General features: G+C 36.2%; 1 protein-coding gene across 3 annotated transcripts in view; it reads left to right on the forward strand.

Annotated features, from left to right (window-relative positions):
* Positions 1 to 18,398, forward strand: part of SLC39A12 (solute carrier family 39 member 12) — a 70,136-nt gene extending 51,738 nt beyond the window's left edge. For 2 of the 3 annotated variants that reach the window (XM_019752087.2, XM_074324830.1), the window contains one exon: positions 17,811 to 18,074. In XM_019752087.2, the coding sequence (XP_019607646.2) occupies positions 17,811 to 17,939 (129 nt within the window). In that variant the 3' untranslated portion in view covers positions 17,940 to 18,074. Of the gene's footprint in view, positions 1 to 17,810 lie in introns of all 3 variants that reach the window. The other variant, XM_019752086.2, reaches the window with a different exon arrangement.
* The last annotated feature ends 8,422 nt before the right edge of the window (positions 18,399 to 26,820 follow it).

The raw sequence follows: 26,820 nt of genomic DNA on the forward strand, positions 1-26,820 counted from the left end.
AATGTACTCAAAAACACAAAAATAAGATTTGAGCATTAAACCCACTCAAAAAATAGGACTATCAGTAGTCCAGACAAAGAGCATTCATTCAGTAAATATTACAGCTTCAAGATGGTGAATTTGGTGAAAAGAACATAAATTGACAACACAGCCACTTTTCTAGCTAGGCTTCTCCTCTTCTTAATCACACGACTATAAAATTAAACAAAAACAGAATCATATACTTTTAGGATATCGATCCCATTCCCTCTTCCCTATTATTCTTTATCTTTCAATTTATTGAGTTTGATTCTTTATTTCTCATAGAAATCTAGGTAAGTCCAGTGCAATTCAGCCAATCTACAACCACCAAGTTGGCTCTGGTAAATGAGTTCTTTCTCCATCCAAACACTACTAAGCTATCCTTTTTTTGTACTTTGGCAATATCTAGATATAATGCCCTTTAAACTATATCCATACAAGGAAAATGGATATTTTCTTTGAAAAAGTCATATAAAATAAAGTCGATATACATATTTGCTTGCAACATATATTGTACTTGAAATCAATGAATGCAACTGACACCATTTCAAATACTCTTTTGCTGTGAAAAAAATGATAAGAATTTAAAAACCATTTCAGGCAGCAAGATAATATAATTTAACATTCACAATTATTTCTTCACAAGAGCAAAAAAGGATGAATCATTCTTATCAACAATTTTAAAAGGTTTCTATTCTCTTTCTCTAAAAATCAGTCAAACCCTACACATCAATATTTCCTACTAAGAAAATGATTGATTAAATAGACCCAACTTGGATGAATGTTGACCTCTGTAATTTACAAAAATTGACCACCAGAAATGTTTGTACTTTTCTGCTACTTGTGCCACTTTTTTCTAGCTAGTCTCTTAAATTACTTGTGTGTGACACACACACACACAAATATATATATATCATCCAAAGTAATCCATTTCTTAGAAAAATGCCAAAGCTGGCTGATGGCTCTCTTTGCTGAGCTATACAATTAAGAATTTTTCTAAGTCAATCACTTTTCCTAAAGAAAAATTAGTGTTAAATTGTTAAATTTGTTAAATACAAGTTAACAAATAATAAGTTAAAATTGTTGAATACAAGTGAAAAGCAGGTAACATTTTTGTCTCTCCTAATTGTGTGTGACAATGATGTGGTTGTTCTCTTATAGCTCAGTTTCAAAACAGAACATTTTATTTATCTTCTGCAAACTGCTTCATGAATTCCTTTGGGAAGACACCATTGAGAAGTTAGAAGTCTATAAGATCCTGTATTTAAATATTCAATAAGTAAAATATCTAGTGCTGAATTTTAAAAAGTAAACTTGAGATAAGCCTTCAAGTTGGCGATTTCAGATACACTGAGAGCTGCTGTCCTTGCTTTTTTGCTTGACAAGAAAAATTAAAACTACTGTGGTAGGTTGTTCTGTGAACATAGGTGCTTGTTTCAAAAGACATAAATTCAAAACAGGACCTAACTGTGTCAATGGAAACAAATCTTCCTATTTCAGGATATTATCATATCAACATAGTACTCTGTGTTGAGGGTCTTACTGCTAATAATTAAATATGATGCTAAAAGAGAACACACTCTAATATCCCCCTTTACATTGCTGTTAAAAGGGATAACCAAGAAAATGAGTGAATAAAACAAAGGGGGGAAATTTATATAATATACAAAAGAATCGATTATGTTGAGGCCACACCCAAATTTACTGAATTACAATCTTAGGAGATTGCTAAAAGCAAGAATTGATACAAATGTTTTTCAGCAAATATCCCAGAGAAAACTTTAATTCTCCAGAATATTATAGAAAGAGAAATCCAGCAGAACCCTCCTGAGATTTTGAAGCTGATGGAACCTCATCTCGGTGGATAGGCAACTTTCCCCAGCCAGGTCCAGCCAAAGGGACAGCCAGGTTCCTTAAAGGAAAGGAGACTCTAGACTTCCCTCTATGTTGTCTCTGTCTTATCTCTAGCAGACCATCACAAAGAAATCCAAAGGAGTCCACTCTGCCGACTATCAAAAGAAGGCATTCTGATCCTCCAGAAATGAATTATTTTATGGTTATTAATTAAGCACGAGGACATGAGAGCTGAGTTTATTGTCTTAGTCCATGTAGGCTGCTGTAACCAAAAAAAAAAAAAAATCCATAGGTTGAATGGCTTAAACAACAAACGTCTGTTCTCACTGTTCTGGAGGCTGAGAAGTCCAAGATCAAGGTGCTGGCAAATTTGTCTGGTGCCTCCTAGTTCCTAGATAGTAGTCGTGTATCCTCATAGAGTTTGCTCCGGAGAGAAGCAAGCTCTCTCAGGACTTGTGTAAGGGCACTAACCCCTTCATGGGGGCCCCACCCTCATGACCTCCTCTAATCCTCATCACCTCCCAAAGGCCCCACCTCCTAATACCATCACACAGGGTCGGGTTTCAACATATGAATTTGGAGGGGACACAAACATTCAGTCCATAACATTTATGCTCTGGGACTTTGAGGTCTAAACATAATGTAAAATTTCATGTTTCTCAGTGCAAAGTGATTATAGTGAATCCTTACCAGGAAGTAAAGGACAGCCCTTCCTATCACATAGTTTCTTAGAGATAATCTAAACACTGCTTGTTGTGATGTCGTAATAAGCTAACGAGTTCATCAAAGTAAACCTTGTGAAGTCTTGGAGAGAGAGCCTGTATGTGCACACTTATTGTAAAATAGGCATAACGTAAAATTTACCGTCTTCACCATTTTCAGGGGTACAGTCCAATAGCATTAACTACATTCACGTCGTTGTGCAACCATCACCACCGTCCATCTCCGGAAGGTTTTTCGTTTTCCTAAACTGAGACCATACTCAGTAAACAGTAACTCCCCATCACCCCCGCCCCCTACTCCTTGGCACCCACCCTTCTACTTTCTGTCTCTGTGAATTTGACTATTTTAGGTACCTCATATAAGTGGAATCATATAATGTGTCCTTTTGTGAGTGGCTTATTTTAAGGTCCTCAAGGCTCATCCAGGTCATAGCATGTGTCAGAATTTCCTTCCCTTTTACAGTTGAATGATGTTCCATTGTATGTATGTGTGTGTGTGTGTGTGTGTGTGTGTACATGCACATACACACACACACACACCATTTTTGTTTATCCGTTTATCTATCAATGAACGCTTGGGGTGCTTTCACCTTGTGCCTATTGTGAATAATGCTGCTGTGAACACAGGTGTACACACATCTCTTAAAGTTCCTGCTTTCAATTATTTTATGTATAAATCCAGTAGTGGAGTTGCTGAATCATATGGTAATACTATTTTTAATTATTTGAGAACAGCCGCACTGTTTTCCAGAGTGGCTGCACCTTTTTACACCCCCACCAACAGTGCACAAGGATTCCACTTCCTCCACATCCCCACCAACACTTGTTATTTTCTGTCATTTTGAAAATAGTGATCACAGTGGGTGTGAGGTGATAACTCATTGTGGTTTTCATTTGCATTTCCCTAATGATTAGTGATATTGAGCATCTTTTCATGTGCTTATTGGTCATTTGTGTATCTACTTTGGAGAAATGTCTATTCATGTCCTTTGCTCATTTTTAATTGTATTTTGTTTGTTGTTGTTGTGAGTTGTATAAGTTCTTTATGTATTCTGAATATTAACTCCTCATCAGATATATGATTTGCAAATATTTTCTCCTGTTCCATGGGTTGCCTTTCACTCTGTTTATAGTGTCCTTTGATACATAGAAGGTTTTAATTTTGATGAAGCACAATTTATCTATATTTTCTTTTGTTGGCTGAAGTTTTACAGGTATATTCAAGAAATTATCACAAAAATCTAATGTTATGAAGCATTTATCCTATAATCATAGGCATTTTGTGCTTTTCAGTCTTATATTTACATCTTTGATGCATCTTCAGTTTATTTTTGTAGATGGTTAAAGAGTCCAACTTTATACTTTTGCATGTAGATATCCAGTTTTCCCAGTACCAGTGTTGAAAGGCTATTCTTTCCCCCATTTAATTTTCCTGGCACTCTTGTCAAAAATCAGTTGCCTGTGTATGTAAGAATTTATTTCTTGGCTCATTATGATATTCCATTGTTCTATAAGTCTGTCTTTATTCCAGGACCACACTATTTTGATTATTGTAGCTTTGTAATAAGTTTTGAAATCAGAAAGTATGAGACCTCCAACTTCATTCTTTTTCAAGATTGTTTTGGCTATTCAGGGTCTCTCAAGATTCTATAGAAATTTTAAGACGGATAATTTTTATTTTTGCAAAAAAAGGTCATTAGGATTTTGGTGTGGATACATTAAATCTGTAGATCATGTTACCTATTATTGATATCTTAACAATATTAAGTTCTCCAATCAATGATTACGAGGTGTTTTTCCTTTATTTGTGTCTCTTATTTCTATCTGCAACATTTTAATAGTTTTTGGAGTGTAAGTCATTTACCTTCTTGGTTAAGTTTATTCCTAAGTATTTTATTCTTTTGATGGTGTTGCAAATGGAATTATTTTCTTAATATCCTTTACAGATTGATCATTGATTGTGTATAGAAATGCAATGGATTTTTATGGGTTGATTTTGTATCTTACAACTTTGCTGAATTTTTAAATTGTATTGTACTGGAACATCTTGAGGGTAAGAAACAGTATTGGTACTGGGCAACAAATTTTTATTTAACAGAGAGACATGTTTTATAAATAGTATTTTTTAACATAATACTACAGTGAATTAAATTATATTCATTAAAAACATTTACAAGTCAAAAGGATTTCATTATTAATCGCATAAGCCTATTTCTCTTGTTTTGTTTTTTAAACTCACTAGAAACAGAAATCTGCTGCAATTCTGTCTACTGCCTGTTTTTTCTCTTCTTCCTCAATTTTAAGTTGTATGAATAAACATGCATCGATTAGAATAAGTAAATAAAAGGAAACCTCTGTTCTTTCTCAAACTTAAAAAGGATGGTGTTTCCTTAAGTTCATAATGAGGACTGTATGGCAAATTTGATCCTTGTGTGATTTTTCGTTCACTGGAGCAACTTCCCTGGTATTTTTATAAAGTTTGTGATAGATACAGTGAATGCCAAATCCAATGTTAATTGCTCATAGGACTAACAGGTGATTTACAAATTCAATTCATCTGAAGTTTATTGAGTGTATAAGATGCTCACTGCTATGAGGAGACAGGCTATGCATGGCTTCAGATTGTCAGCAATCTGGAAGAATAGCAGAAGGGTCATTTGATGGCCTCTGTGATGGAATTGATGAAAACAAGTACTTTGGTCAGCCAATGCATGGGAGAAAAAAGATAAACAAAGTCAGTTCATTGATTTTTGGGGTTCATAAAGGCCAGTCTTTCTCATTTACCAATTTTCCAGCAAGTTGTGATCTCATGGAAGACTTCTTTAGAAAGTTCTCTTGGAGACAGTGCATGGTTAGAGGATTATACTAGCTGAGCATTAGGTTTTGCAAACACTGGATAAACTTTTCGATGTCATTAAGAACCGTAATAAATCTATCTGCCTATCTATTTAATTCAAGGACTCCTACATGTCTCTTTACAATCATTTTTAGATAACATGTTGTCAATGAATAATCATCAAATGACATTGACCCTTCAAAAAATTAAGAGAAAAATTAACTAAATGCCTTATTAACATTGTTGTAAATATGTGGATGAGTGAATATTCAAAATATTAATTTTTTTCCCTTGTCTGTTTGGAAATATAGAAAGGTTCTGGTGGTTCTTCATAGCAGTGATGGTCATTTGAGAAAAAAAAAATCTAGGTATAATTAATGCTTTAAAACTATGGAAAATACTTGGAAAAACTCTTCCTCTTTTGAGTATAAATAGAAGGCTTTCAAATGGCTCTTATCTAGTTTGGCTTTAGACACCAAACCGTCCAGTAGCTCAAAATATGCTTTAGTTTTTCCTTCTTCTTCTCCTTTTTTTATTTTTTTATTTTTAGCATAATAGGCATGTGTGGGTGGGACAGGAGAAATATAGAATGATACATAACCATTATAATTGGTCTTCTGGCAGGCCTGTAGTTCCCACTGAGAGAAGAGTGTTTCTTTAATTTATACTAGGCTTAGATAACAATTTTTTAAAAAAAATTTTGTCTGTACCGTTTACGATGGTTGCCACTATCTACATGTGGCTATTCCACTGAGCACTTGAAATGTGGTAAGTGTGACTGTGAAATGATTTTTAAAAAATTAATAAACTTTATTTTTTAGAGAAGTTTAAGGTTCACAGCAAAACTGAGCGGAAAGAACCAAGAATTCCCATATAACTTCTGACCCACACATGCACACCTTCCCCTAACACCAACATTTCACACCACAGTGGTACATTTGTTACAATCGATAAAAATACACTGACATATTATCACCCAAAGTCCATAGTTTACATTAGGGCTTATGCTTGGGGTTGTACATTCTGTGGACATCATTCAGAATAGTTTCGCTGTTCTAAAAATCCCATGTGTTTTGCCTCTTCATCCCTCTTTCTCCATTAACCCCTGACAACCACTAATTTTTTGTCATCTTTGTAGTTTTGCCTTTTCCAGAATGCTATATAATTGGAATCATACAGTATGTAGCCTCCTGAGATTGGCTTCTTTCACTTAGTAATATGCATTTAAGGTTCCTCCATGTCTTTTCATGGCTTGACAGTTCATTTCTTTTTATTACTGAATAATATTCCATTGTTTGGATGTACCACCATTTATTTATCCATCATCTACTGAAGGACATCTTGGGTGCTTCCAAGTTTTGGCAAATCTGACTAAGGCTGCTATAAATATATGTGTGTAGGTTTTGTATGAACATAAGTTTTCAATATATTTTGATAGAATAGCAAGGAGTATGACTTCTGGATCACATATGTTTTGTTTTATAAAAAACTTCCAATGTCTTCCAAAGTAGTAGCACCATTTTGCATTCCCACCAGCAATGAGTGAGAGTTCCTGTAGCTCCAGCTGTTCGCCAGCATTTGGTGGTGTCAGTGTTTGATTTTTGGCCTTTCTAACACAGTTGACACTTGAACAACTCAAGGGTTGAGATGCAGACCTCCATGCAGTCGAAAATCCTCATATATTAGGTTGGTGCGAAAGTAATTGCAGTTTTTGCAAATTAAACCTTTTAAACCGCAGTTACTTTTCCACCAACCTAATAACTACATTCCGCCCTCCACATATGCAGATTCCCAACTGTGGATCGCTTCAAAGGTCAACTGTAGCTGTGTAGTGATATCACATTGCTATTTTAATTTGAAATTCCGTGATGACATATGATGTTGAATGTCTTTTCCACGCTTACTTGCTACTACCTGTATACCATCTTTGGGGAGGTGTCCACTCACATCTTTTGTTGAACGTTTAAAAAAATTTGTGTTGTTTACTTTCTTATTGTTAAGTTTAAAGAGTTCTTCATATGTTTTGGATAACAGTTTTGTCACGTGTGTCTTTTGAATATATCGCCCAGCTTCTAGCTTGTCTTTTTGTTTTCTTGATTTTTTTTACAGAGCAGTTTTTAATTTTTAATGAAATTCAGCTTATTGATTATTTCTTTCATGGATCATGCCTTTGGTGTTGTATCTAAAAAGGCATCATCATACCCAAGGTCATCTAGGTGTTCTCCTATATTATCTTCTAGAGTTTCACAGTTTTGTATTTTCCACTTAGAGCTATGATCTGTCTTGACTGAATTTTTGTGAAGGGTATAAGGTCTGTGTATAGATCCTTTTTTTCTTTTTCTTTTTCTTTTTTTTTGGCATGTGGATGTCCAGTAGTTTCAACACCATTTGTTGTTATCTTTGTTTCATTTTATTACTTTTTGCACCATTGTCAAAGATTAGCTGACTATATTTATGTGGCTCTATTTCTGGCCTCTCTATTCTTTCATTGATCTGTCGGTCTATTCTTTCACCAGTACCACACTTTTGATTACTGTAGCTTTACAGTAAGTCTTGAAGTTGGGGATGTCAATTTTCCAAATTTGTTCTTCTCCTTCAATATTATGTTGGCTCTTCCTGGTCTTTGGCCTCTCCATATAAACTGTAGAATCCGCTTTTCAATATCTACAGAATAACTAGCTGGGATTTTTGTTGGCATTGCACTGAATCTATGAAAGAACTGATATCTTGATAATATTGAATAATCCTATCCATGAACATGGAAATTCTCTCCATTTATTTATTTTTTTCTTGATAGTTTTCATTAAGAGTTTTGCAGTTTTCCTCATATAGATCTTGTACCCAATTTGTTACATTTATATATATATATATATATATATATATATATATATATATATATATATATATATATTTGGTGCTAATGCCAATGGTAATACGTTTTTAATTTAAATTCTACTGTTCATTTCTGGTATATAGGAAACTGATTGACTTTTGCATATTAACCTTGTATTTCTTGGAAACTGGATACCAATGCTTACTAGTTCCAGGACCTTTTCTGTTGATTCTTTTGGGGCTTCTACATAGACAATCATGTCAACTACAAATAAAGATGCTTTTATTTCTTCTTTCCCAGCCTCAAAGTGAGGTGATGAGTATGATCTCTTTCTCTTTGACTATGATGTTAGCTGTAGGGTTTTTGTTTGTTTGTTTGTTTGTTTGTTTTATAGATGTTCATTATAAGTCTGAAGATGTTTCTCTCTGTTCCTACTTTGCTGGGAGTTTTTATCATGATGTGTATTGGATTTTGTCAGTGCTTTTCATGCATTTATTGATATAATCACATGAGTTGTATTCTTTAGTTTGTTGATGTTATAATGTAGATTATATTAATTTTTGAATGGTGAACAACCTTATATACCTGGGATAAATCACACTCATTGTGGGGTATAATTCTTTTTATACATTACTGGATTCAATTTGCTATTATTTTGATGAGGATTTTTGCATCTCTGTTCATGAGAAATATTGGTCTATAGTTTTCTTTTCTTGTAATGTCTTTGTCTAGTTTTGGTATTAAGACAATGCTGGCCTTATAGAATGAGTTAGGAAGTCTCTCCTCTGCTTTTATTTTCTGGAAGAGATTTATGAGAATTGTCATATTTCTTCCTTAAATGTTTGGTAGAATTCACCAGTGAACCCCGCTGGGCCTGGTGCTTTCTGTTTTGGAAGCCTGGTCATTATTAATTTGGTTCTTTTTGTAGATATAGACCTATTCAGATTGCCTATTTATTCTCATGTATGGGTAGATTTTGTCTTTCAAGGAATTGGTGCATTTCATCTAGGTTATCAAATTTGTGGGTATAGAGTTGTTCCTAGTATTTCTTTATTATCCTTTTAATTTAAATGGGATCTGTAGTGATGTTCCCTCTTTCATTTCTTATATTATTAATTTGTGTCTTCTCTGTTTTTTTCGTAGTTACCCTGGATAGAAGCTTATTGATTTTATGGTTTTGTTGCTTTTGGTTTTGTCGCTTTTCTTATTGGTTTCCTGTTATCAATTTCATTGATTTCTGCTTTGGTTTTTATTATTTTTTTCTTCTTCTTACTGTGGATTTAATTTTCTATTCTTCTTCTAGTTTCCCAAGGTAAAAACTTAGATTATTGAATCTTAGAGATTTCTTCTTTTCAATTATTTCCCTCTAAGCACTGCTTTTGCTGCATCCCATAAACTTTGATAATTGCATTTTCATTCCAAATATTTTTAAATTTATGTTGAAATTTCTTCTTTGATCCTTGTATTATTTAGGAGTGTGTTATTTAATATCTGTGTATATGGGATTTTCCAGCTATCTTTCTGTCATTGATTTCTAGTTTAATTCCATTGTTATCTGTGAGAAGACATTGTGTGATTTCTATTCTTTTAATTTTATTAAGGTGTGCTTTATGGCCCACAGTGTGGTATCTAGGTAAATGTTTCATGTGAGCTTGAGAAGAATGTTAATTATGCTGTTATTGGCTGAAGTAGTTTATATGTTAATTATATCCAGTTGATTGATGGTGCCCTTCAGTTCAACTGTGATCTTAACTAATTTTTTTTTTTTTGTCTTCTGAATCTGTCCATTTCTAAAAGAGAGGTGTTAAAGTCCCTAACTATAATAGTGGATCCATTTATTTCTCCTTGCAATTCTATTAGTTTTGCCTCATGTGTTTTGACACTCTGTTGTTTGGAGCATACACATTAAAGATTACTGGAGTATTGAGTTATTTCCTCCTTATCTAATGTCCATCTTTATCCCTGGTAACTTTCCTTGCTCTAAAGTCAGCTCTGTTTGAAATTAATATAGCTATTCTCACTTACTTTTGATTAGTGTTAGCATGATATATCTTCCTCCATCCCTTTACTTTTAATCTATATGTGTCTTTATATTTAAAGTGGGTTTCTTGTAGGCAGCATATAGTTGGCTCTTATTTTTTGATTCACTCTGAAAATGTCTGTCTTTCAATTGGTGTATTTAGACCATTGACATTTAGAGCGATTACTGATATAGTTGGATAAATATCTACCATATTTGTTACTGTTTTCTAATTGTTGCCCTGGTTCTTGATTGCTGTTTTTACCTTCCATACTTTTTTTTTTTTTTTTGCTTTGTGGTTTTAATTGAGCATTTTATGTTATTCCACTTGACTCCTTTCTTAGCATATTAATTATATTTCTCTTTTTGGTTTTCTAAGTGTTTACCCTAGAGTTTTCAGTATACACACAACATCACCTACACAGAACACTATACCTCATCCTGGGTAATATAATACCTTATTATAACAAAGTATTCTTAATCCATCCTTCCCGTCCCTTGTGTCATTGCTGTCATTTATTTCACTATACATAAGTGCCCACATACACACACAAACATACATAATCAAATGCATTGGTGCTATTATTATTTTGAACAAATTTGTTAGATCAATTAAGAGTAAGAAAATAAAATGTTTTATATTACCTTTATTTATTCATTCTCTGATGCTCTTCTTTCTTTATGTAGATCCCAGTTTCTGACCTATATTATTTTCTTCTCTTTGAAGAACTTCTTTTAACATTTCTTACAAGGATGGTCTACTGACAACAAATTCCCTCAATTTTTGTTTGTCTGAGAAATTTTTTATCTCCCTTTCACTTTTGAAGCAAAATTTGGGGGGAGGGCACAGAGTTCTAAGTTGGTGCTCTTCTCTCTCAACAACTTTAAATATTTTACTTCCATCTTTGTGCTTGCATAGTTTCTGAGAATAATTCAAATATAAATCTTATCCTTGCTCTTCTATAGGTAAAGTGATTTTATTTTTTCCTCTGGCTTCTTTCAAAAAAAATTTGTTTTTAATCTTTGATTTTCTGAAGTTTGAAAATTATACACCTATAAGCAGGTTTTTTGAGGGGAGCATTTATCCAGCTTGGTGTTCTCTGAACTTCCATGATCCATGGTTTGTTGTCTGATATTAATTTGGGGAAAATTCTCAGCCATTATTGCTTCTAATTTGCTGCTGTTCTTCTCTCTTTCTTTTTCTGGTTTTCCCATCACACACATGTTACACTTTTTGCAGTTGTCCCATGGTTCTTGGATATTGTGTTGTATGTTTTCAGTTTTTCTTCTCTTGAATTTTAGTTTTGAAAGTTTCTATCATATTCTCAAGCTCAGAGTTTTTCTTCAGTCATATCCAGTCTACTAATGAGCCTATCAAAAAGCATTCTTCAGTTCTGTTACAGTGTTTTTGATCTCCAGCATTTCTTTTTTGTTTCATTTCCATCTCTGCTTATATTAGGTTGGTACAAAAGTAATTGCGGTTGAAAAGGTTAAAAATAATTGCAAAAACCGCGATAACTTTTGCACCTACTTAATATTATCTATCTGTCATTGTATATGTTGCCTACTTTTCCCATTAAGGCCCTTAGCATTTTAATCATAGTTTATCAAAGTTCCTGGTCTGATAATGCCAAACTTCCTGCCACATCTATCTTTAGGTCTGATGTTTATTCAGTCTCTTCATGGTGTGTGTTTTTTTTGCCTTTTATTATTCCTTATTAGTGTGTTTGTTTGTTTGTTTGTTTGTTTGTTTATAAAAGGATGCTGTGAAGTACTGGTAAAAAGAACAGTGGTCAATAGGCCTTTAGTAATACAGCGGTAAAACAGGGGGGAGGGGAAGCATTCTATAGTTCTATGATTAGGTCTCAGCCTTTGGGTGAGCCCCAGTTCCTGGATTGTGAATTTCTTGTCCCCTCCCCACTTAGGTGGGACAGGACGTCTAAAGGGAGCTGGAGTTGGGCATTGTCCTTTCTCAGGTCTGGTAGGCTCTGATAAAACTGTTTCTCCTGAGGGCCGACCTTGTTAAGAACAATAAAATGTCTTGGCATATTTCAAAATGGCTCTGAGAAAGCATGAGGGGATTTTTCTTCAATACTCACTGTGAGAATCTGGTAGATCTCCTGGCAGTAAAATTCCCAGAAATGTGAGGGCCTCTTATGACTGGCCCTCCTGGAATTGTTAACTCTTGAGCTATCTACACTGAGCTTCTAACAATGCATCAAGTACAGTTCAGGTTTCCCTGCCTTGGGACTGGCTCCCACAGAGGTTTCTGTTTGTGGATTTCTGCTCTGGTTACTTGTATTCTCTGTATCGCCAGCTGTTCTCGCCAATGTTTGAGCCAGCAGTTTGCCCTGTGACCTCACTTCTCTGACACATCTAAGGAGAGTTATTAATTTTTCAGTTTCCCCAGCTTTTTACTTGTTGTTAGGACACACTGGTGGAATTCTAATCACCTTATATGCCACACCTGAAACTGGAAGTCTTTAATATTCAACTTTTAAGTTTGCACATGCAAACAGATAATTGCAGATTTGCAAGCCAAATAATGACCTGCACTAACAAGTCTCCAGTTGTGTGTCTTTTGCAAAGACATGATTTACGCATGTGACAGTGTTAGAGCAGCTCATGGGATGTGTGCCCCCAATGAAGCATGATCCAGCTGTCCTACAAAATAAGTTTCTGAGTTTTTTTCCTTATCATATTTTTTAGGGACAAGCATGGGTCTTATCAAATGCAAATGTATACCTGATTCCATGTGCACAAAGGGCTTTAAGGTCCCTCTGAAAAGAAGATGGTATAAATCAGTTGTCAACCGAGATTCTTGAATGGAAAAGCAAGTCATTTCTCTTAAAACATGATCATGCCAAAAGCTACAGATTCCTGAGAGAGGAAGAATATTTGAATTACAATTTTAACTTCATAAGAGATATCACCAACAGTCTTCAACAAATGAATGTTGAATTTCTATGTTTAAATTGTAAATTTTTAATAATGACAGGATTTTGAAATTTTTAGAAGCTTTGGATGCTGAGCTTTCTTTTTTCAGTTTGTACATTTATGAACCATACTGAAGTTTACCTTGAAATATCCAGTAATAGATCTTTAATGACACTAATAACAAATGAGTTTCAAATTACAGACAGGGAAGGCTTTGCATGGCATAGGAATGTGAAGCTTCGATGGACAAGGAGAGACAAAATCTTAGTTTCAGAACTTGTTTTGTAGACTATCCTACGTTGTGACAAGTCCTCCCTAGAATATAATTATTGCATAGTACGTGATGTTAGCATTCATCCACTTTCTTTCCTGGTGTGTTCTAACATTCTCTGTGAGCATCCATGTTACAGCTTCAGCTTGACTAGGAATACAATTACGGGGACTTACTCAAGTTGCAAACATTTACTTAATATAATTTTCTAATATGTTCAGAAATCCTAATTAGCAGTTGACCATCACAACTACGTCTCAATTAGTTAATACAGCTTGCAGGGACCGTTATCTATAGACAAGTCACAGTCAATGTGTGGACTTTGTGCATCTCAGGAAATTTCTTGCCTGTGCCTCAATGAAAATTGGAAAAAAAAAAACTTAACAATGGCATGCTTCAGTGTTACATTTTAAGTAAAGATTGTTTTTTCCAGAAAATTACAACTCCTTGATTATCAAGGCTTGGCGTCCACTGATTAGAGTTGGGGAACTTGCTAAGCATGGAGGTTAAAAAAAGAAGTTACTTTCTACTTCACATTTTCTAAGTTGCTGGCAGAAATCTAAAGGACATTTCTCTTAGCTCTATCTCTGGGCAAAGCTGTTTTGTTAACATTTCTTCTCTTTTTTCCTGACCTTTTAGTTGAATATTAATATACTCTTATCCATCTTTTACCCCCTCCAGCCTTGGGGTATAAATCAAGATCTGTAAAAGTGTTCAATAAAAGAATTTAATGGCCCTGGAGGAAAAGGGGACTTTTCTCTCTTGGGAGCCAAGGACTTAAACTTTTGTTGGGAATTTTTAAAAGAGAAACACAAAACACATATTTTTGCAAAATAATTCATATAGACCTGTATTTTCCTTCAAAATTTACTGACTGAAATGTTTAAAAAAATATATGGGTAGATTCAAAACAAGTGAAATGCTGTAATAAGATGTGGTTTGAGCTCTGGCATTTTATATTTGTATCTTTTGGAAAGATTTTTTGTAGGACTCTCTGGTATTTTGGTATGAATCCAAGAGATATTATGGTTCATATGTTCATTCATAATCATCTAAAAGAAAGCCAACTATTGTCTCAAAAGCAAGTAAACTAAACTAGCTTTTCTTGCCAAACCCATTTATGTGTGGACATGGGAAGTTCAGATAGGCTACCCAAATTAAGATGAAAGCTTCCTTATCAGGAGAAACTTCTTAAACTTTTAAAAAATGATAATTTTCATTGTTTGTATGCTTCTATAGGCTTACAGTGTTAGTCTGCTACAGCTTTTTCTCAAGTGTGTATTGTCTGCCTCGAAAACAGAATCAGTAATGTGGTATCTTTTATGACAAAGACAACATGATATCTATATATTGTATTATATATTTTTATCACAAGCAGTGACTGCTTTATGCCTAATTGGCCATTTTTAGTGTTGGCATTTTCCATTTTTTTCTAATTCTGTAGAAACATAGTGGTCAAAATAGACATGAATTTCAGATAGAGAGCTGGTCTCTGCAGGTCTTTGTATGTCTTCTACAGTAATGAGATGACCTGGCTTCTTGTCCTAGTGGTGATATCACATCTGTGTGACTGGATAAGTTATTTTCCTCCCCGATGTTTTCTCATAACTAAAAGGAGTTAGTAATTTTATCTCTTGTAGGGATTATGAGGAGAAAATAGGGGAGGGGAAAGATATAAGAAAGGGCATGATAAAATGAATGTAAATGAAAGCAAGCATTACCTAAGACCTTTAGTCTGGGAATTCTGAAAGACCTTGAGGGAAATGTAAGCTGCTACTGGAAGGCACGTCTGAATGGATGGCACGTTATCATAGAGCGAATTATCTTTATTTATTTTTTAAAAGTAGGGAACCTGTTGCGAAACTCCTCAGAAGGCATTCTGTTTCATGTGAATGATAATTCCTGGAACTGTGAAATACTCAGGATGTTTTCTTGTGGGTGATGCCATCTGCATACTCAGAATACAGGATTATTGGTTTTCTCACTGAGAGTGGGGCCATGGGCAGAGATTGGAAGCTCTTACAAACACGTGTATTCAGCTCTATAGTGTGTCACACACTACAAGTAAACAGCAGGTCTATAAACTTAGACTAATGAGAAAAATAATAGACCAAACAATTTCTTAAAAATCTTGTGGCATTTTTGGATTTATTCAGGACAGAAACTGATTGAGATTTACAGAAATTCTCAAGACACTAATTCCATCTCTGTGGTTTTTGTATCTAAAAATTTTGGCTATTAAATCTACCCTAATCAAGACCTACTTCTTCCCAGCCAGATACTTTGAGTGGAAGTGTGAGGCAAAGATGGAAATTAGAAAATGAGCTTACTGAATGTGGATTCATTAAGACATTGATGGTTGAAAATTCATCTCAGATTCTATGTATTGAGCCAGAACCATTTTCACCATCATGCTTATATATTTTCTAACGTATTTTTCTCCACAACAATTCACTCAATCATGATGGTTCAGTAAATGATCCATATTTTATAAATATTTGCCAAGAAAATCTTTCCAGAAACTACTACTACTTTGTCAAAGATGAACAACAGCCAGGTGGCACTAACGACAGTGGAAGTAAGAGGAGTGGTTATTTCAGCCACATCTTATAAATGAATATTAATTATTTTGTGTGAAAAACAAGAAGGAGAGGAAACTACAAAATATCTTATTCCAATATTTGGAAATAAGGCTCAAATTTGAGCTTTTCCTTGCCCACAGATGGCATAATTGTGTCTCACAGATACAGTGTGAAACACAAATTACTAAGACAGAAGTAAACCAGTTGCCTATATCGTCTGGCCTTGGAGTAAACCATCGAAAACTGCTTATAAACTATTGAGAATCAGATGTGTTGAGGAGCTCCAATGCATGTATTTTGTTAATCCCTCAAAAATACTATCAATTGCAAGCTCTTTGAGAACAAATACTACATTCTATGTATTTTCAAAATGCCATTTAAAATTTATAATGCATTATACAGGATTTCTCTAAGATAGCATGGTTAATTAACCTCATGTTTAAACATGGCAGAAAAACACCACAAGGGCATATATTTGAAGGCTCTCCATCCAGAAGAGCAGTTCTGGACACTACTTTGTCTTTTCGTCCACTGCTTCATGCTGCGGTGTGAGATAACAGGTTGCAATAGTCCTAATCCTCCTTCTAATTGAGCTCATTAAAATGGCGAAACGTCCATCTCAAACACACTCAAAACAGAACATTCAGGATGCTCCTGAACATGCATTAAAAAATATGTCAACCTGTCTCAATATTGCCATAAATCTAAAACCCTTGCATATTTTATATGTTTGACCTTTTTCTTGCTAGATAAAATAATCCAGTAGTTCTCAATTGGAGGTGATGTTTATCCCCCGCAGGACATTTTGTATATCTGGAGACATTTTTGGTTGTCACAGCCAGGGGCAGAGGGACAACTGACATTTAATGGGTAGAAACCCAGGATGCTGGTAAACATTTCACAATGCACAGGAGAGACCCCACAACAAAGAATTACCTGGCCCCAAATGTCAATAACACCAAGGTTAAGTGTCTTGACCTGAACCCGTATTCCAGTAGAAATGACCATGATGTGAAAGAGATGCTAACCCTGACCTCTCAGGGTAAGGGATTCAAAAGAACGTGAGACAAAAACACATTGAGACACTTCACACAGATGCTTGAGTGAGCATGTCCTTCCAAATGGTGTTACAGGCATTTCACAAATATAAAATGGTGGCCACTTGTCTCTAAGAATAAAATATAGCCTTAGGAAATGATGCCTTTATTGTTCTAAAGGTCAGGAAGACCTTGGCTTATCTCTTTGGAAAAAAAAAAAAACAACAACTAACAATTGTCACCCCAATAAACTTTAATTAAAAAAAAAAAAAAAAAAAAAAAAAAAATATATATATATATATATATATATATATATGCTTTGTAATAGCCAGTGCATTTAGCAGATTTATAAACTTTAACACAACAGTCAAAAATTATACCATTCATCTGTTGCCTATGTCACATTGAAGCATTTTCTGAAAACAAAAGTAAGAAAAGTTGGGTTTGCTTTCAGTTGATAACTATATCCTTTTATGACTTCTGGGTCCCTAGGACCCTTCTAATCACAATCAAATGGCTTAAATGTGTCTTACATTTTAAAAATTTTGGTAAGAGTAGGTATTAAGCATTTTGTAATTGTTTGGGGAATTTTAAAGGTTATTGAGTTCTGAATAACAGTCTCTCATGTTTTCCCACCAAAGTTTTCCCAGCAGTGAATATATCTGGATCTTATTCTGGTTTTTTATTCTTTTTTTAGCTTCCTGAAATGACTCATGTTCAAACACGACGACCCTGGTTGATGTTTCTCCTGCAGAATTTTGGATTGACCCTAGGTTGGCTTTCTCTGTTACTCTTGGCTATATATGAACAAAATATTAAAATATAAGTTGATTCTCAAAATCCTTCAAAAGTGAATTTATATGGCCTCATTTTGTTTCTTTTGTTGTACTCTGTAGTGTCATGTAAAATTAGTGTTTTTTATCTTAGGTGAGGTGTGTGTCTTTTAGTTCATTAACTTATTAATTTTTTAGTGAAATTGTGTTTGTAGTATGTAAATGTCAGGTTGTTCTTACTTGAAATTTTGTTTTTAGTCTCCAACACCATGATGGAAATCATACCTTTTATAGTCATTAGTAAATTCTAAATTAATTCTGGTAAGCTTTCAAACAATATCATTTCCCTAATAAAGAATGTTTGTTTATAATATTTGAAGTAGACAGACGCCTGTTGGGATAAAATTTGCTGCAACTTTCTTGGTGTCAATAATATATTTTTTTCTGTGAGATTATACACCATAAGCAAACTAAATTACAAACAAATGTAATAAAGTGTAATTTTAATGTGATGGCTTGTATTACCTTCTGTTACTGGATGTCAGATTCTGAATCAAGTGTCACAAAACCAGTATAGTATAGTTCACCTGGAAGCATTTCTATCGGTTCATAAATGCTTATAAATAAGCAAACTTGGGAAGCTAAAAGACAATATGTCAGCATTCTTCTACACAATCACCAAGTGAAATCTATTCGAGGCAAGGAGATCTGGAAACAAAAAATGAAATTCAAAAATTGTAAAAATAACAAAGCTTAAGTCAGTCGGTAGATGAATGCATAAGCTCTCACATATTTAACAGAGTATATTTAGGGGAATAATATTCTTTCTGTGGAAACAGACCCCTAAACAGTATTACAGTAGGCAAGTTCATGAAATATACAAGCAATATAACTGATAACCTAGCAAAATTATTAAAATACAAAATAACCCTGGCTTTCCAAGTCATTTCTCTTAGAAAACAGGTGCCTAATATTCTTATTTTTTATGATATAGCTTAACAAGGGAAAAAGCCTATTTTACTGCCTAAATGACTCACGGCACTCAATCAAATACATCTCTCCTACCTGTTACTCACCAGTAGATACATACTCTTTTCCATGTTCCACCCACACACAGTCTTTTTCAACCACCTTTATTTGATTTCACAGTGAGGTGGGTTTCTTCTTCAGTTGTCTTTAGAGCTTGATTTTAGGGGGCATCATGATAAATGCAATAGTTCTCAAACATTGGTTTACATTGTTAAGATCAACTGGTGCATTTATTAACAGGCAGACTGTTGGGCTCCATCCCGAGAGATTCGGATTCTGTAAATTGGGGAGCGGGGTGGGGCTGAGACCTTGATTTTGAACAACTTCCAGGTAATACTAATGCTGAGGCTGCTCATTGGGCAGCCTGCTGAGCTCCACAGGTGCGATGGAAGTGAGGCACACCGGCTTCCCCACAGAGCATGTGCACAACGGTCGCCCAGGGGCCGTGTGATTTTCATTACTTTGGTTAACACTATACAAACGTCATACTAGATCTGAGTTCCCCGGTTGAGAGCTCCTCCTCTTGACCCCCTCCCGCCCCGTGCCTTTGAGTGTCCGGTCAGTCACAGGAATTAGTGGATGAGTCCACACATATTTGCCTTGAAAGGTAAGCAGACCTGACACATGGAGCTTTGCCCTTCTTATGTTAGAGAATAACTCGTCGCCCAACAGAAACCCCTTTGTACAGGTCAACACGGTGTGGAGATTGCATAAAGTAGCACCTGGCATCATCCGTGTTTGGGTGTCTATGACCACGGTTTGATTTTGACGTGAAGCCTTACTGTAAGCCAATTTAATTAGAAATGCTCTGCTGGGTGGCTTTGTTCCAAATTCCAGTTTAGAGGAGACTGGGGTTAGCTAAATTAAAATTTGTGATGTAAGCTGTTCACTCCATAACCTTCAAGTTAGAATGAGTTTAATTTTCCTCCTAGGATGAGGTGGTCGGCAGGGTTCAGAGGGGCTTGAAGACAGCGGGTTGTCTGAAGGATTTGTGGGGACATCCTTAGTGAGTATTTTGCAAGCCTATCACCAGTAAGCAGAGACCTGGCTACCATAGGTCAGCAACAAGGGTCATCTTAAAAACAGTGTGATATAGTGGCTCCCGTGGGCAACATTCTCCGCTCATCACTCCTCCCCACGCTACCTTGTAACTGGCTCTTTGCTAACCCACATCAGGTGGATTAATTTGCTAATCCAGGTCAGCAACCCAATAGCCTGAGCCGGACCTCCAGCCACCAACAATCTTAGAATTGCTAGAAATTTTCCTTTCCTCAAAACTGAGTGGCAATGAAAAAAATATTGTGACTACTATATGCCTTCTAAATATGGACAGAGTCTAAATTTGGGGTGGCTACACATGTCATCCCAGTAAATCATCTACGTTGTGTGTTACTGATCTTTGGGGTAAATGGGGTTTTCCTTGAAACCAGATTTCTCAATAATGATAGAGTATTTCTGTTTACTAGGCCTAAATTTAGGTTTCCACTATATTTCTACTTGGTGATTGATTTTTATGTTAGTCACTGAGCTAGAAATGGTCCTGGAGAAAAATCAAAGAGCAAATCACACAGAAATCTTATTTGAACATCCATCACCCACTGACAGGCTTCTTTAGGGAAAGAGGAATTGGCACCATGTCACTGTGATGCCGAGTGCAGGGCCTGGGAAGATGGTTCCACTGCTGTGTGCTGACCAGGACTAGAGTGTTACATAAATGTGCCTATACGGTGTGGCCAGTGCCACCCCTGCACACCCCTCCCAGGTCCCAGACTTCAGAGAACATGCCTCTCTGTACCATTCGCCTCTCAGAATACTGCACGTTTACGACTTTCTTCTTCCAAGCTGAAATGAAAGGTGAGATCACGAGGGACTAGTCAGGTTGAGGCTGTTGCGAGATTATGAAGAATTCAGGCTCTAAGGGGGAATCTTGACTCAAATCCCAGGGATGCCACCTAATAGCCTTGTAACTTCTTTGAACAATCATTTCTTTTCATGTAAAATAAGGCTGAAAACAGACCCTGCCTCATAGGATTGTGGTGAAGTCCATATGGGATAAATACTCATGAAGCAATTAGCACAATGCCTGGAAAATCCTAATGGTCCGATACATATCAAATCATCATCACCATCGGTATCCCTTGCTTTCATCGCAGTTTCCCAGTTTACCTCTCAGGGCTGGACCTTGGGTCGTGGAAATGTCTTGGTGGAGAATGGAGATCAAGCCTTTTTCTAGAACTGCAATCCTCTCCTGAAGCCTCTAAGAAGCCCCCACCAGTCCTTCAAAGTCCCTAATGTTTTTTCACCTTGACTCTCAACCTCCAGAGCCAGAGAGATAGTGGCCCCCTCTGGCTGACCCCGCTCTGCGCGTTTCCCAGGGAAGACTTTGCCCTTATGACATAATGCTTATACTGAGCGTGAGCCCCTCTCTCTTATTCTTTCTCTCTCATAATAAGTAAAAACCTACTATGTTCCACTCTGATCCTATGTCTGAGGGTGTGTAGGTTGAATCACAGAACCTGACCAAGAGAAACCTGTATGAGGTCATGATTATTGTCAAACGTGATCTCAGCTCAGGGAGAGGAGCAGGTTGTTCATTTGATTTCCCCTGTTGCCAGTGCACCTGCTCAGGGGATGAAACCAGCTCTGAAAAGAGTGCAGCCCCATCAGGGTAAACAGGGTGCATGTCTGCTGGAGGCCTGGCCTGTTTACACAGATAGCTGCCCTACGCTGGCTGTGCACGGAGTCTGTCCTGGATCCCGATGGTGTGGTGGCTGGGCTCCGCCTGACCTGGGGTTGTGTGGGCCTGCACTAGGGACTCCGCCACCACCACGGTGTCGGGGGATGGACCCCACATTGTCACACTTTTACTTCCTTCCATAGCATACAACCCAGTTGAAATTATAGGAAGTTTGAGAAGCTAAAGAGAATTTCCCAAATCCAAAGTGATCTTACCCCACATGCCATTGCTTCTTTGAAGGACCTATGAAATGTATTTGCACTGCACCCCACTCCCCGCCCTCCCCCCAGCCACAGTGTTCCTGCCTCAAAGACAGAGTCTCTGTCATAATGGACCTCCCCCAACCTCCCACATTAGCTTTGTTAAGGCTCTTGTTTCTCCGAAGCTTTCTTTCATTGCAGAATAACTCCCTCCATCTCCCTAATCATATGAACATTACCAAAAAGGACTTTCCTCTTCCTTTTTGTCCAAAGAGGGGTGCTTTGTCCAGCTGTGACCCACCTGAACTCCCTCTGCTTCCCAACTGTACCCTTGGCTTCACTCATAATTGTGGAAAGTATCTAGTATTTCTGGTTTATGGATTAGATGTGTCTCACGATCTCAGCATTTCCTTTAAAGATCGAGCTATGCAGAGGGCCGGTAGACTCAGCCCAGAGCATCACGTAATGCTGGTGCTGGAATCAGAGATTTAATACAACTCTTTAATTTTATAACAATGATATAATAGTAATATTTTTATAGCACTCACTATACGTCAGATACATAAAAAGTGCTTTCCGAGAGTCATTTGCTTCTGTTGAGAACCCTGAGAATGTAGATCTAATACTGTTTTCATCCCACTTTTACAGATGAAGAAACTGAGGCCCAGAGAGGTCAGTTAACTTGCCCAGCATGACAGAGCTAAGGTAGGCTGGCTCCACAATGTCTGGTCTTAATTCCTGTATCACATATCCTCTACAGAGAGGAAACTGAGGCTTGGGGAGTCTAAATGGTTGTGAAGCTCTTATCTCTGTAAAGGAGTTGATCTAAGACTTCATTCAGATCTCTGACTTCCAGTCCAGCATCATAATAATCTTTATAATCCTCCCCGGTCCTGCCCCGTCAAAGCTTCTCACCTATAAGGTCTCAGTCATTTGCGGTTGCTTTTGCTATTCCAGTTCATGTTAAATTCTCCCCCATGAGTATCCAGAATCTATTCAGCAAGGTTTTTTAATTGAGATATAATTTACACATAACATTATATTAGTTTCAGGTGTACAACATAATGACCTGATATATGTATATATTGCGAAATGCTCACCATGATAAGTCTAGTTACTATGCATCGCCTCACATAGGTACAATTTCTTGTAATAGGAACTTTTAAGATCTACTATTAGCAATTTTCAAATATCCAGTACAGTATTAGCTATAGTCACCAAGCTGTACGTTCCATTTCATGACTTATTTATTTGATAACTGGAAGTTTGTACCCTTTGAACAGCTTCTCCCTTTTCTCCCCTCCTCCACTTCCACGCCTGTCTCTGGCAACCACACGTCTCTTCTCTGTATCCATGAGTTCAGTTTTTTTTTTTTTTTTTGCTTTGGGTCCACATATAAGGGACATTATATGGTATTTGTCTTTTTCTGTCTGACTTATTTAACTTAGCATAATGACCTCAAGGTGCATCTATGTTGTTGCAAATGGCAAGATTTCCTTCTTTTATATGGCTGAATAATATTTCATTTTAAACACATATATCTTTATCCTTGAACAATGTGGGGGTTAGGATGCTGACCCCCATGCAGTTGAAAATGCACATTTACTGTATTTTGCCATGTATAATACGCTCCCATCTATAATGTGCACCCATGTTTTTGGCCCGGACTTTCAGGGAAAAAATTTTTTCATTTTAATTTTTTATTTCAAATTTTTATTTGTTTACATTTAGGTACTTGGTTTTTGTATTATAAAGGAATTGTAGCGTTTATTTTTTAATATATTATGGTACAAGAAATTTTACCGGTAACAAATTTACGATATTTACCCATCATAGAAGGTCAAGAACTCTTCGTTGCAAGTTTGTCATAAGTTCAACAAAACCGATTATCGTATTCCAGGATATTATTTTGCATACAGATATTGTTATTGATTTCTAGAGTCACACTTTTAACTCATAAGCATAAATAAAAGAATTAAACACATTTATATAGATATGGAATTAGTACTACCCATGTATAATGCACATCCTTATTTTTCCCTCACAAATTTGGGCAAAAAAGTACACATTTATACATGGCAAAATACAATAACTTTTGACTCCCCCAAAACTTAACTACAGTCTTCCCTCAGTAGCCATGGGGGATTGGTTCTAGAACTTCCTGCAGATACCAATATTCGCGGATGCTCCAAGTGCCTTACATAAAATGAGGCAGAACAAGGCGTAGAATCGGCCTTCCCCATCCATGGATCCCAACTGCTGATCAAATACACAGGTTGTATCTGTGAATGCAAAACCCAATGATATAGAGGGCTCACTGTATATTTATTGAAAAAAATGCATATGTAAGTGGACCCAAGCAGTTCAAAACCACGTTGTTCAAGGGTCAACTGTGTACCACCCTTTCCTTATCCATACAACTATCAATGGACTTTGAGGTTGTTTTCGTGTCTTGGCTCTTGTAAATAATGCTGTAATGAATATGGGGGTACAGATACCTTTTCAAGTTAGTGTTTCGATTTATATGAATAAATACCTAGAAGTGGAATTTCTGGGTCATAAGGTACTTCTATATTTAATTTTTTGAGGAAATGCCAAACAGTTTTCCACAGTGGCTGTACCAATTTACATTCCCACCAGCAGTGTTTGAGGGTTCCCTTTTCTCCACATCCTCACCAACACTTATTTCTTGGCTTTTTGAAAACAGCCATCCTAACAGGTGTGAGGTGATATCTCATTGTGGTTTTGATTTGCATTTTCCTGATGATCAGTGATGTTGAGCACCTTTTCATGTACCTGTTGGCCATTTAAATATCTTCTTTGGAAAAATGTGTAGTTTCTCTGCCCATTATTTAATTGGATTATTTGGTCATGTGTTTTATTTTTGTTTTTTGCTATTGAGTTGTATGAGTTCTTCACAAATTTTGGATATTAACCCCTTAACAGATTCTGATACGCAAATATTTTTCTCCCATATGGTAGGTTGCCTTTTCTCTTTGTTGATGGTTTCCTTTATTGTGCAGAAGCCTTTTAGTTTGTGTAGTCCTACTTGTTTATTTTTGCTTTTATTACCTTTGCTTTTTGTTCCAAATCTAAAAAATCATCACCAAAACTGATGTCAAGGAGTTTATCACCTGTGTTAGGGGTTTTAGGATTTCAAGTCCTATGTTCAAGTCTTTAATCCATTTAAGTGACTTTTTTGTGTATGGTGTAAGATAGTGGTCCAGTTTCATTCTTTCATAGGTATTTGTCCAGTTTTTTTCCAACACCATTTATTAAAAAAATGGTCCTTTCCCCATTGGGTATTCTTGGCTCCTTTGTCATAAATAAATTAACCATATAGGCATGGGTTTATTTCTGGGCTGTCTTTCTGCTCCATTGATCTATGTGTCTGTTTTTATGCCAGTACCACACTGGTTTGATTCCTATAGCTTTGTAATATAGTTTAAAATCAGGGCGTATGATGCCTGCAGCTTTGTTCTTCTTTCTCAAGATTGCTTTGGCTGTTTGGGGTCTACTGTGGTTCCATACAAATTTTAGGATTCTTTGTTCTATTTCTGTGAAAAAATGTCATTGGGATTTTGATACGGAGCGCATGGGAGAAGGTGAGTTCAGGATCCCCCTACATCACCATCTTGAACCTGAACCTGTTGATTCATCTTGAGCTTTTGACCAGTGTCATGAGCAATTGCAAAATGTTAGATGTGTGAGGTCACCTAGGGTGATTTTTATGGATAAAGAAACTGGTCTCATGTAGAGTTTTAAACACATTGCCCTTTAAAAACAAATGTAAAAATACCTGGCTATCAGGCCAACCTGGAAAAGATGGATGCTCTTGTGACTAATAAGTCACCCAGCTCAGCTATCACAATAAAAAAATAGATGGGAGTAGATATCAGAAATTGCCTAAATATTTTTCTGCTCAAGAGTGATAGTATTCTGTGATAGTATCACCTGTGATGAACCCAGATAATGAGTTCAATATTAGGACCAACATTTGGAGAGTTCATACTAGAAGGAAGTTTGCTATTTTTTTAAGAAGTGAGGCAAGAGACATATCCAGATGTTATGCTTTAATAATAATAGTAATAGCTAGTATTTATTGAACTTCATTACACAAGAATACTTGCTTATTGCTTTACTTTTAGTATTTCTCTTGTCATTTAAATCTAATATTAAACCATTTTAGAGATGAGTAACTTGAGTTAAAAAGTTTAACGTATGCAGAACCACACAGCTAGTACATGGCAGAGCCACTGTGAATCCATGGTCCTGGGACTTTCTCACTGCACACACTGCCTCAGACAAGGGATGAAGGAACTGGAAATCAATCACCTGAAATACTATGCAGGAATCACCTTTCTAACATATTAATTCCCGCAGTGAAAGGAGCTGCCTTGGAATGCGGAAGTCCCCCAGTCAGGGAAGGCTGTTATTAAAGAGACGTGGAGCTAGGTGACTTCTCAGGCCACCTCCAAGTCTGGGAGTTTATGCCTGTGCAAAGGCATTTTGTTGGAAGGAATGGAAAATGAACGTGTTTGTGTTGCAAAGACTCAGATTTTGTACAAGTCAGGAAAGAGAAGCACTTTCCCATCTATTTTTGGAGCTGTTTTGGGTTTGCCAACTATCTCTGCTGTGTTCTTTTCTCAAAAAGCCAGGTCACTATCATAGCACTCGGCAGAAGTTTTGAAGTTAACTCTTTCCTTGTCTATCTTTTAGAACTAGGCTTTGTGTTCTTTCAGGGTGAAATGCTATCTCATTCATTTTTGTATTCTTGGAACCTAGCATATTGCCTAGAAGGTGCTAAATAAAAATGTGTTAAAATGAACTGTCGAAAAAACAAATCAGATCATGTCAATCCCCTACTCAAAATATTTTGTTTCTCTCTATTGCCTCCAGGAAAATGTCCAAGTTACTTAACATAAAATAAAGACTCTCCATGATTTGTCCGCTATCTATTTCTCCTGT

This window comes from Rhinolophus sinicus, linkage group LG02 (genome assembly GCF_036562045.2).
Source record: "Rhinolophus sinicus isolate RSC01 linkage group LG02, ASM3656204v1, whole genome shotgun sequence".
NCBI lineage: Eukaryota > Metazoa > Chordata > Mammalia > Chiroptera > Rhinolophidae > Rhinolophus > Rhinolophus sinicus.